Consider the following 13164-nt stretch of genomic DNA (forward strand, 5'->3'; position numbering starts at 1 on the left):
TCGCTGATGATGAACTAATGGACAAAAGGAAGTGAACACCCTTATTTATGATCGATAAAATCAAAGCAAAACATACAATGTTTTCAAGATACAGTACGTTTAATGAAGCCAGTATTTGGGACAATGCATCGACAGTGTCTGTAAGAAACTCATCACAGATGAAGAGTATGTGTCATGTAATGGACAGACAGGTAGGAATAGCACAGTTCACGGATACAACAAGAGTCAACCATGGAGTATCTCAGCTGTGTCAAGTCTCTGGTCGCGCACACACATCCTTAGTATAGAGTGTGACCACACGCCCAGGCTAGCCGCCTCATCGATGGCGTCAGCTGACGAATGACGGCATTTGGAATCCTATTCCACTCGTTCCTGAGAGCGTCTGCAGGTTCTTGTCCGTTTGCTGGGCATCGTGGCCGTCTTCTCACCTGGCGATTCAGGTGATCCCACAAGCGCTCCGTCAGCATCACACCGCCTCTTCCAAAAAGATGGACTTCTTGGACGCAGTTCGGCATTAGTCTTTCTCCCTGAGACGCTATAGTCGCACCCAGCCATCATTATGGAACATGGGGAATTGATTTTCATCTGTAAAAACCACTTGCTGACACGTCGACTGATGACATGTCATAGAGCCGTTAATCGATTCGTGATTTTTTGTTAGAAGTGATTGGTTAGGTTAGTGATCATCGATTAGTAGTCTTGATTAGCATTGTGATCTTTGATTAGTAGTGACTGGTTAGGTTTGTGATTATGATTACTAATGTTTGTTTAGGGTTTGTAATTATTGATTAGTAGTGATTGGTTAGGTTTGTGCTTATTGTTCAGTAGTAATTGGTTAGGTTTGTGATTATTGATTGATAGTGATTGGTTAGGTTAGTGATCATTGATTAGTAGCAACTAGTTTGGTCTGTGATTATTAATTACTAATGATTGGTTACAAATGTAAATATTGTGATAGGTTACGTTTGTGATTATGGATTAATGGTAGTTGGTTTGTGATCATTGATTAGCAGTAATTGGTTAGGATTGTGATTTTGAGCAGTAGTGAGTGCTTAGGTTAGTGATCATTGATCAGAAGTGATTAGTTAGGTTTACGATTATTGATTAACAGTCATTAGGAAATAATGACGTACTGTGTTGTGGACATTCAATGATGTTTTAGATTTGCATATTGTTTCGCTGCTACCAGTCAGTAAAATAATCAGTTGATGGATAACGTGAAGAATACCGCCAATCCTAACTCCGAGGTAAGTTGGCTTTCCAATATAACCATTGGTTATAATCTTATTTGGCATTTTGAAAATATTCTAACTACTGGTCGATTTAACCCCATAAGTCATAGTGAGTGAGTGAATAATGTTTTATGCCGCTTTTAGCAATATTCTAGCAACAATGCGACAAGGGACACCACACACTGTACATATGTGGGGGGACTGAAGCCTTCCCTTCAATCCCCTCTCCACTGGCCTTCCCTCCCCTCTATACTCGTCATCACTTCTCTCTCCACTTCCCTCCTGCCACTCCCCTCTCTTCTCGTCATCACTTCTCTCTCCACTTCCCTCCTCTCACTCCCCTCTCTACTTGTCTTCACTCCTCGATCTACTTCCTTCCTCTCACTCCTCTCTCTACTCGTCATCACTTCTTCCTCCACTTCCCTCCTGTCACTCCCCTCTCTACTCGTCTTCACTTCTCTCTCCACTTCCCTGCTCTCACTCCCCTCTCTACTCGTCTTCACTTCTCTCTCCACTTCCCTCCTCTCACTCCCCTCTCTACTCGTCTTCACTTCTCTCTCCACTTCCCTCTTCTCACACCCCTCTCTACTCGTCTTCACTTCTCTCTCCACTTCCCTCCTCTGATTCCCCTCTCTACTCGTCTTCACTCCTCTCTCTATTTCCCTCCTCTCACTCCCCTCTCTACTCGTTTTCACTTCTCACTCTACTTCCATCATCTTCATCAACTTTTCTACTGCTCTTCGCTCCCCTCTTTAGGGAACGACATAAGTTCAGCATCAAATAATCAGAATCCAGTGATTGCTTGTCTACAACAGTTAACGGACTGACATGACCTTGACTTTGCCAATACGTTTAGAGGAACCCGACGATTGGGTGTGGATAACTGCGTTGTCGAGGGGTGTTGGTGTGTCCTTTGCCGAACGTCATGTGAACGTCAGTGTGCGGAAACGAGGCCATGTTCTTTCCCTCGAAACTTTTTACGAACTCGACTAGAATCTTGTCGAAGAAAAATGATGACTATTTTAATTTGCTTGAAATGAAGAATTCCTCTACCCATCTACCTTGATATCCTAGTTCCTAGTCGTATTTTTAATGTCAAAAGGCTTCTCTTCATACTGGAATGAAACCATTTAGCTACTAAGAATATAATTTTTCCAGTTCGGAAAAAATGTCATGAGACACGCTGAAGCAGCCTTCAAAGAGCTTTCGAACTGAAAAGTCTACAGCAAAGCTTCTAATGTTTCTGCATTCTTAAAACCGAATCCTTTACGATTGGTACGGAAGTAAATGTGAGATGTGCAAATGCTCTAATGACATTTTATATTCGAAAAGGGTGAAATATCAAGTAAACAAATTAAAAGATCATATTCTTAGATATGTTACCATCAACTTAACGGCCTTCAGTATTGATAATATCAGTTTTCAGCCTGAATCAGCTTTCACGCCCTCTGATATACTAGATCCTATGTAAACATAAAAGCCTCTCCTCAGGTGGAGCTAACATGTGTTTGCTTACTACTTCTACCATTTCAGTGAGATCGTCAAATGACACTGACCATATTCCACAAGACGAACTTCAAGCTTCGGTTGTCATAGAATGATATCCTTGTAAGAGGTTTACCGCCGTGTTACAATGAGGTTGCTTTCTCGTACACCATTCCTGAGGTTGTAGCTACCCAGATGTGCAAGTTTCGGTTTAGTAATCTGCAGTACATTTTTAGTAGTACCAGGCGACTTGGTGTTGGATGTTAGACAGTCCCCTGTAGGTTCCAACAAACACTTCATAGACACGGTTTCGTATCTTGTAAATATTGGGAAGAAGACAACTGTCAACACTGTTTCGATCTTGCATTTCATTTTCCGCACTACCCGTGAAGATCCATGCTTGCATGCTTGTCCATGGGTGGCATACGAACTGTGTAGATCGATCCTTATGATGTTGATCACTGGAATGTTTAGTACAGGCAGTCGCCTGATAGCTTGAAATTACTGAGTGTGATGGTAAACAACAAACTAAGGATTCTTTTACAAAATGCATGGAAGGGGAAGATGTTAGCTAGAATGCGGTGATGTGTTCCCCATTTACTTGTTAGTATTTCATTTGAGATATTGACGGAACGATTGCAGATGGACAATATGCGTGCAGACTCAATACAAAATCCAATTTATCTTAAAACGTAAGTTAAGTTCCGCTCCTTTTACAAGGTTAATACAGATTTATCTTAATTAGGACTTTCCACGCGGGCACCGCGGTGGCTGAGTGGGTTTGATCTCTGACTTCAAATGCTGGGGAAGAGGTGCCTGACATTAGGGGGTTTGGCTTAAATCCTGGATGCGACTCAATCTAAAAACAACTAGGTTCTATATGTAACAAAGGGTAAGAACAAATATAACATTTGTTAAAACGTTTCAACCCGAATTATATAATGGTCACATATCATATCTTGACATGAACGATTGCGTACCCATTGTAGCTTTAATTATATTGCTGCCGAGATTCTTTCATAGCATAAATTCGTGTTGTTTGACGTCCTGGTGCAAGACTAGTGTGTGAGCACTTCTAAAAATATATCAGCATAGTTCAACAAATTCTGAATGAACAGATCCCCCGAAATTACACAAGTGAGTTGGGTTCATTCGCCGACATACCCTACAGACAAAATGAAACGACAAAATGATGCATTAAAGGGTTAAATTATCTGAAAGTTATGGTTGTTCAATGTCAGTTATTATTATTTGTAGCAGATTAAGGGATGCCAACTCTTTATACGGCGGTTGCTATATGCTCTCTCACTCTCTCTACACAACAAATTGTGTAATTTAGCGTTATGTTCTAGTTATTCAGTCATTGTTATGTCTGTGAAGGACATATCATATCACAGACGCCATGGAAATATCAGCTTCAGATTTTTAAGTCAGTTTTAATTTATAGATTTACCCCGATGGTTTCCCACTTAGTTTCTTTATCAAGCATTTGTGATAGTGCATAGTCTAGCACATTTATCAGGCAATTATTTCGGTTCATAAGGTACAACCTTTATCAAACACTCGTTCCAGTACATAATTTAATGCATTTATCAAGCACTTGTTTTGGTACATAATTTAATGCATTTATCAAGCACTTGTTTCGGTACATAATATAATGCATTTATCAAACACTTGTTTCGGTACATAATTTAATGCATTTATCAAGCACTTGCATCAGTGGATAATTTAATTCATTCATCAAGCATTTGTTTCGTTTATCAAGCACATGTTTCGGTACATAAGCGTTTATCAAGCACCTGTTTGGGATGCTAGTACCTTCATCAAGTACCTGTTTCGCTACATAAGTTACTGCCTTCATCAAGCACTTGTTTCAGCTGACAAAGATGGAGTTAACCAACATATGTTACTGTTTGATAGGGACACATGAAGATATGTCCATGATCCAGTCGGAACGTACGAGCGACTTGCAACATTTCTGAGATTTCTTGTATGATTGAAAATGACGGCCTTTTGACTTCTTTAATCGCGTCTGCACAAAGCACTGAAGTGGTTGACATCAGGAGCATCGAGGTACGATGACATTTGTCCATTAGTTAAGCGAGCCAGACCTCCGATCCCGTTATTCGCCTCATACAAGAAGAAAGGTTTGCTTGCTGCAAAGCGACAAACAGAATTCACAACTCGCAGAAAATTTATTGCACAATTTATTTCGTGTAATTAACATAAGCTTTCATACACAATCACATATTCAAAAATGGATTCCAGTAATCCTTTGGTCATGTGTTGATTCATGTGTTTTTTAGCTCTGAAACATAAAGGACATGTCTTTGGTTTTTAGTGAAGTGAAGCCTCTAGATGTACAAAAGCAACAGTTTAATTTCCAGAAGTGACTCGGGGTATAACGACATTCTGTCATTTAGCTAAAATGCCATTGACCGTTTAAAAGCAAAAGAGCCTCATTAGACAATGTCCCTGTTCACGATTCCTCATAACTGCACGTGCATTTTGCGAGACACTTTTTTCTCCCTGACACTGTCATGCAAGTTGACACTTTCGAACGTGAACGTGTACTGAGTTTCCTTACGTGCGTTTTTGCTCCATGTATACAAACCAGCATTACAATGGTCTGTAAATAATCGAGTCTGGATCAGACAATCCAGTGATCAACAACATGAGCATCGATCTGCGCAATTGGGAACCGATAACATGTCTCAACCAAGTCAGCGAGCCTGACCACCCGATCCCATTAGTCGCCTCTTACCACAAGAATAGTCGCATTTTTTGTCAAGCATGGGTTGCTGAAGCGCCATTCTACCCCGGACCTTCACGGGTCTAAAATTCATAGAGCTTTTGCGAGGTGTCCTCGGCGACGTTAGATCAACTATCTGAGGCATTAAACGAGAGATAGGCCAGAATTCCACAAGGTCGAATTATTCAGTTCATGAATAAGCTATACACGTGAAGAGACATATATAGTGTTACATTTGGCTGCAACTGATCCAGAATTACATCTGTTATCTCACTTAGCAATTAGGAGATTAAATTTGTGAAAATACATCTATGCGTTTCTTTTTGGGAGAGTATAGTTCAGGTTTATGATAATAGGACTAAGTCTTGCTGATATATCTCGTAGCGTTTGTATTGATTACTCGGTAAACATTTACACCAACCTGACAAAATTACCAACGACGCCAGCTGTTTGTGAAGCGTCTGTCACGCCTGCTATATCTCCCATGGAGTCGGCCGTACCTACGACGTCTGCCATAGTACCAGCCGTACCTGCGTTGCCTACGATGGTTCCGAGGGTGCTTGCGATGTTTTCGGGGTTTGCATTTACCATCGCCACTATCGTCCCCGCTGTCGTCTCCACTATCGTCTCCGCTGTCGTCCCCACTATCATCCCCACTTTCATCACCACTGTCGTCTCCACTATCGTCCCCACTATCGTCCCCACTATCGTCCCCACTATCATCGTCTCCACTATCGTCTCCACTGTCATCTCCACTGTCGTCTCCACTATCGTCTCCATTATCATCCCCACTGTCATCGTCTCCACTGTCATCCCCACCGTCGTCTCCGCTTTCATCGTCTCCACTATCATCCCCACTGTCATCACCACTGTCGTCTCCACTATCATCATCTCCACTATCGTCCCCACTATCATCCCCACTGTCATCACCACTATCGTCTCCACTATCATCCCCACTGTCATCACCACTATCATCACCGCTGTCATCACCACTGTCATCACCACTATCATCGCCGCTATCGTCGCCGCTTTGTCCCCAGCCGCGTCTCCTCCCAAATCTAAACCCTCTTCGTCTCCAAACTATGCGTCCCCTGATGAGACCTCGCCGACGTGTTCCTCTGCGTCTCTGTCCCCAACTTCGGAATAAGGTTCTAAATCTGTTTCCAAATCTGATCCCTGTTCTCCTTCCGTATGTGCTAACAGTTCTGGTCCCTTGGGTGGTCCCAGGTCTTCTTCCCCATCCAACCCGGCTACTGCCGGCAGTTCTCCTCACGTAGGTGCTCCCAGTTCTGCTTCCGTAGGTCCTCGCAGTTCTGCTTCGCCATCCAATGCTGCTACCATATCTGATGTGTCTTGATTCAATGCTCTTTTCGACTTCGTTTGCATCAGCTTCAGTCTGGACAGAAACAAAGGGTGAAGGGGTGCCGCGTTATACGACTGCTATACTGTGAAGGACATCTTTATATGATCACACTGAAATGTCTCTAGAACACGCATTAGTGAGTCGTTATGGATGCATTGTAATATAAACTACAGGGCAAAAGAAAGTCATTACCGACTTCACCTGACCAACTAAATAGAAACGCATGCGTTTCATGAAAATTATTTCCCAAGCAGAAATCATTTACCAATAAATTGAATGTAAATAAATCGTAATGCAGGTCTTGTCAATTCATTACGAAAGAGTCAGGCCTGTTTGATGTTAGCGGTTTATCAATTTGCTGATGGTGGCCTGGCTGCACCTGACGGTTTTAGCCAGCTGACGTGAAGCTCCCATATTGGCCATACCAGTCATACCCATAGCTCTGTTTCGTTGGGCTTACGCAAGCTTTGGTATTATCGAGGGTTATCTGTCGTTACTGGATGATGGTTCTATCCATACTGTCCCATAATTACCTTGTTCATGTTTTGAAAAAGTAGGCGACACACACGACGTTTTCGTTTGCGACCAAGCAAATATTTTCAGCGTCGTTTTGGGGGAGTAGCTTTTGTTGTACCACAGTTATTGTTTTGTAAGCATTTTCTTGTTTAAAAAGTGACAACTTTCTTTTTCCCGGTAGCCGGTACTTTATTTTATTAAACGATCGTGTGCATCTTAGATGGTTTAAAGAATACAGACCTCAGATCACATACTTGGCAATACTTTTAAATTGCTGTATTTTTTATATGTTCTCCTTAATAGGTTTCAGGAACGTTATATGGGATAAGTGAGTGAGTAGTTTTACGCCGGTTTTAGCATTATTCCAGCAATATCACGGCGGCGGAAATCATTGACTTCACACATTGTGCAAATGAGGGAAATCGAAGCTGTGTTTTCGGCGTGACGTGCGGACCTTGTTACCACACCGTCCCATATGGGATACGGCTTACCGGTACCTCAGCATCTTTCTTGGATAAGTGAGGGTGGTCGTCAGAACCTTCACCAGCGACATCCTCTGTTGTGCATCCTTGAAGGATGAAGAGTAGGCAGATGAAGACAAGTGAGGTCTTCATGGCAACAGATCTGAAACAAAGATGCGTCAACTGATAATAACAGCGATTGAAAGACTTTTCCTGTCATCAGTAATCTCTATCAAACGTCCATTATAATGCTGGTGAATTACGAGTGTTTTTCTTTCAGCAAATAGTGATGATGACTGGTGTCAGTCAAACTGAGCGTATCCTGCCCCACACGTCACAACACTTGCAAAGGCAAGTCAATTCTTCATGTGAAACAAATACAGTAAACAAATGGTCCAAGTAAAAGTACAACCGTCTTAAAATGAAAAGAGGCATAACTGCATCAGTGATTCTGGGATTGGGGCCTTTCTAATTCATGATTACTTGCTCGGAACTATTAGAGGCAGTGCAAATAGTTTTATGTTGAAGATATTCGCTATTCACACATGTTCCTGTTGTCCACCTCCATGATATTACTATAATTATACTTAGAACTATTCATGATGATTGCCGTGCGCTTAAACGGAGAAGCCCTTTAATTTTTAATGTTACGTAACTCTATCAGTTTTGTTTTTACTAGAGGCGGTGAGGTAGTGTTTTGGTTAAACTGTTCGCTAGTCACGCGGGTATCTGATGCCCCTACCTTAAATCGTCCCTGAAGAATATATAACGGAAATATGGCAGACAAATCATTGTTGTGATGATAGAATACGTGGATACTCAATGTTGCAGCTTCATCTGAGTACAGCTGACCGCTGACATTTTCAAACGGAGAGGCAGCTCAAGTATTGACGCTACATCACTATATTGGTTTCATGTTAACAACCAAAGTTAGGAGATCTATACAAGTCAATTCATCCAGATGAGGGTCAATTGCAATACTTTAGACAGAAGATATACTTGCCGTATGTAGCCACTGGAAGTGATAGCATTAATACGTCAGCATTTGTTACCTATACTCCCCAAGGAGCTGATAACGTACCTGGATGGTCGAGTTGTTTGCTGCCTATCAGTGGGTCAAACGTGTCCAGGTGTTGACGGGGATCTGCATGACTGACGCTGTTGATATAGCAGCTTGATTTGAAAAGAATGCATCTCACTGAACTTGTAAGTTGGAAGTGTCAGATATGTCTGCAGTAGGCATAGAGTGTTGAAATGGGTTTGTTTTATTCATGTGTTTATGAATATTAAATATATAGATATGACTATATTCTTAGAAAACAGAGATAACCTATGAACCTAAACAGGCGACACCCACTGCGTCAATTCAGAAGAAACATGTTGTCTATCATGGAAAGAAGAGTTGAAATCATACTCAGAGTGAGTGAGTGAGTTTAGTTTTACTCCACAGTCAGCAATATTCCAGCTATATAGCGGCTCATACTCAGAGGGAACATATAAACATGCGCAGGGATCTACACAGGAACATAGGTGAACTTGTATGGATACTCAGATTGAACATCTATACGTATACAGGTGAACCTCTACAGATACTCAGGTACGCACGTGTACCTGTATAGAAACTCAGAGCGAACATATATACGTACAGAGGGATCTACACGTGTACACACCTGAACCGGTGTAGATACTCACAGGGAACACATATAAGTACACAGATGAACCTGTATAGATAAAACTCAGAGGGACCATATATACGTACACAGGGACTTACACGTATAAACGGGTGAACCTGTATACATACTCAGAGGGAACATATATACGTACACAGGGATCTACACGCGTACACAATCGAATCTGTATAGATACTGATAGCGAACATATATATGTTCACAGGAATCAACATGTGTACACGGGTGAACCTGTATAGTTGCTGAGAGGGAGCAAAAATACGTACACAGAAGTGTACATGCGTGCACAGTTAAGTCTGTATAGATACTGAGAGCGAACATGTACACGTACACAGGTGAACCTGTATAGATACTGAGAGCAAACATGTATAAAAAGAATTATGTACATATATGTACGTACAAAGGTGAACCGGTATAGATACTGAGAGGAAACAAAAATACGTACACAGGTGAACCTGTATAGATACTGAGAGCAAACACGTATACGTACACAGGTGAACCTGTATAGATACTGAGAGCGAACACGTATACGTACACGGGTGAACCTGTATAGATACTGAGGGCAAACATGTATATGTACATATATGTACGTACAAAGGTGAACCGGTATAGATACTCAGTGGGAGCATATATACATACACAGGTGAACCTGTGTAAATACGCAGATCGAACATATATACAGATGAACCTGTATAGGTACTATGTTGGAGCATATATACGTACACAGAAGTCTACATGCGTACACAGGATCTACGCGTGTACAGAGGTGAACCTGTATAGATACTGAGAGCAAACATGTATACGTACACAGGTAAAACTGTATTGATACTGAGAGCGAACATATATATACGTAGACAGGAGTGTACACACGTACACAGGTGAAACTCCCCATGCTTAGAGGGAACATAAATGCCAACAGAGAACACTTTAAATACCACCAAAAGATGACAAGTGCCTTTATTGTCCTGTCGTGCCAAAACTCAGATTCTATATAAAATCACCCATAATCAAACGCAATTGCCCGAATTAAGGAGGGCAGTGACGAAGGTCCACTAAGACTTTACGAACGCTTATGACTTCAACGTTTGGCCACATAAACGTGCAACACAGACTGCGAGCTAAATATAAGTAAGAGAATCTTCTGTGATATATATTCTATAACATCATGGGCGGATCAGAGATTTTATCGACAAATGCGCCATCCGTTCACGTGATATATTTTAAGCAACATTGATTTCTGTGTGATAATGGCTGTATTCATCATCATCGTCGTCAGCAGAAACATCATCGCCATCACCACTACCACCACCCCCGCACTCATCATCAGAATCAGAGTCAAGGCCAAGCCTTGGTCGGCAACATGATATTATGGAAGCGGCCAGCACTAAAAACACTTTGGTACTCTGACGTCAACACCGATAAGGTGGCTAGGGTTTTCTCAACCACGATCATTTCGGAGTTTGTTTTTTGCGAACTCAGTTTATTCCTAGTATTCGAAGAATTATTGATAGGTTTGTGATTATTGATTATAGTCAGATTGGTTCAAAAGCGGACGATGAATTGCAGTCTAGCTCGAAAACTAATAAACATACTCGATGAAACGCTGACCATAATCAGAACATCATATCAACTCTGTGGTTTCTTTCACAGAATACGTTTTCCTTCAAATAAAAAAGTCCTTTAACCAACTATCATTAAAAATATTGACACAGTTCACAGTTCAGAGTTCACCCTCGAAGGAGGGACAGCTAGGTGTGCGAGGAAGCACGGAGACAGCACAGCACAGGTTAATGAATATGTAACTTTCTCGGCACTTATGCGCGTGCTTCTTGAACACCTGGCTGTGCCTTTCTCTGCACTTCTCCCTCGTAATAAACAGTGAACTGTGTCAATAGTTTAATGATAGTTTGTTAAACAACTTAACTTAGGTGCAGTCTTCATTGAGAGGCAATGACCACTCGTTACAATCTATTTTGGTAACTTGATTAATTTTTGCCACTGGTCGACCTAATCCCATAAATCATCATAGAAAAAAAACAGCATTGGATTTTGTGACCACAAATTAAATTTTATCGATATTTAATCACACACCTAAATTCCATATATCTATAAAAATGATAAAATCTGAGACACATGGATCGGTGTGTGGATGTTATGTCGTCAACACAAGAGAATCTGCTGTCTCGATTGCACAGGTTCCCTCCGCGGTAACAGTTAAAATAGCGTCGGAAGGTGTGTTGATGGATAACGGAATGTGCGCGGGGACGCCAGGTGATCATGAAAACATAGAACTTTGAAACATCAATATTTTATTGATTACAGAATATGCAGCATGAATATGAATACGTAGAAATATTTTATTAATAAAGATATTATAACATTCGGAAAAAAAATATTTTCAATCGCTGCCAAGTGAGTGAATGAATTAAAATTGACGCCACCATTAGGAAATTTCCAGTAATTTCGCGACTGGGGACACCAGAAATAGACTTCACAAATTATAGTGAGTGATTGAGTGAGTTCAGTTTTACGCCGCCCTCAGCAATATTCCAGCTATATGGCGGCGGTCTGTAAATAATCGAGTCTGGACCAGACAATCCAGTGATCAACAACATGAGCATCGATCTGAGCAATTGGGAATCGACAGCATGTGTCAACCAAGTCAGCGAGCCTGACCACCCGATCCCGTTAGTCGCCTCTTGCAACAAGCTAGTCGCCTTCTATGGCAAGCATGGGTTGCTGAAGGCCTATTCTACCCCGGAACCTTCACGGGTCTAACACATTGTACCCATGAGGGGAATCGAAGCGGGTTTTCGGAGTGACGAGCGAACGCTTTAACCTCTTGGCTACTCGTGACTCGAGACAATCATATGTCGACCATATCATCAGCATAAGTCGTGAATCACTGCCACATAGATACGATGCCAGGTATTCGCGAAAATGGTAGAGCATTCTGCCCCATGGATGGCAACCGTCATAAACACACGCGAAGGCAACACAAGTGTTCACGTACATCATGTACAGATTAAAATAAATCAATGCACGGACTGGTCCGATCCTGGCCCCGTCACACAAATCTGTCCATCCATTTTCCTGGAGTGAGTAAGTGAGTTTAGTTTTACGCCGCAATCGCCAATATGCCAGCTATATGGCGGCGGTCTGTAAATAATCGAGTATGGACCAGACAATCCAGTGGTCAACAACGTAAGCATCGATCTGCGCAATGGGGAACCGATGACATTTATCAACCAAGTCAGCGAGCCTGACCACCCTATCCCGTTATTTGCCTCTTACAACAAGCATAGTCACCTTTTATGGCAAGCATGGGTTGCTGAAGGCAGTGTTGGAATAAGTCATGGTTAAACAGGCGTTATCAAATTCAGAGGTTTTCACTTCCACATAAAACGGACTAGTTATGCTTTTCTTTTCCTTTCAGCTATAACTACAAATCTCATTTATTCCAACTTCCGTGCAATATGTGCATATTACGACAGCTTCTGGTTATTGTGTTCAAGAAAGTATGTGTTTGAATAGTATATGCTGCTAAACTAAATCCCAATGTAAAATGTCCAAAATAAGAACTGATCAATAGATCAACTCTCTTATGTTGTCCTATTCGAGAATATTTTGTTCGGCCAAAGGACTACCAAAAGTACAGACAGATTTT

At 41.6% G+C, this 13164-nt stretch overlaps 1 protein-coding gene across 1 annotated transcript; it reads right to left on the minus strand.

Annotated features, from left to right (window-relative positions):
• Window positions 1–1447: 1447 nt before the first annotated feature.
• LOC137260679 (uncharacterized) lies at window positions 1448–7962 on the minus strand. The gene is made up of 4 exons (XM_067798273.1): window positions 7840–7962; window positions 5908–6865; window positions 2854–2992; window positions 1448–1913 (listed from the first exon to the last, which is right to left on the minus strand). The coding sequence occupies exons 1-4, from the start codon at window positions 7960–7962 to the stop codon at window positions 1448–1450; spliced, it is 1686 nt and encodes a 561-aa protein (XP_067654374.1).
• Window positions 7963–13164: the final 5202 nt, after the last annotated feature.

This window comes from Haliotis asinina, chromosome 14, assembly GCF_037392515.1.
Source record: "Haliotis asinina isolate JCU_RB_2024 chromosome 14, JCU_Hal_asi_v2, whole genome shotgun sequence".
In the NCBI taxonomy this organism is placed as follows: Eukaryota; Metazoa; Mollusca; class Gastropoda; order Lepetellida; family Haliotidae; genus Haliotis; species Haliotis asinina.

Coding starts and splice junctions, on each gene's coding strand:
- LOC137260679 (XM_067798273.1), bottom strand. CDS start 7,962: ATGAAGACCTCACTTGTCTTCATCTGCCTACTCTTCATCCTTCAAGGA. Junction 6,866..7,839: donor AGAAAGATGCTGAGGTACCG/GTAAGCCGTATC, acceptor GTTTCTGTCCAG/ACTGAAGCTGATGCAAACGA. Junction 2,993..5,907: donor CTTCACAAACAGCTGGCGTC/GTTGGTAATTTT, acceptor TGGAACCTACAG/GGGACTGTCTAACATCCAAC.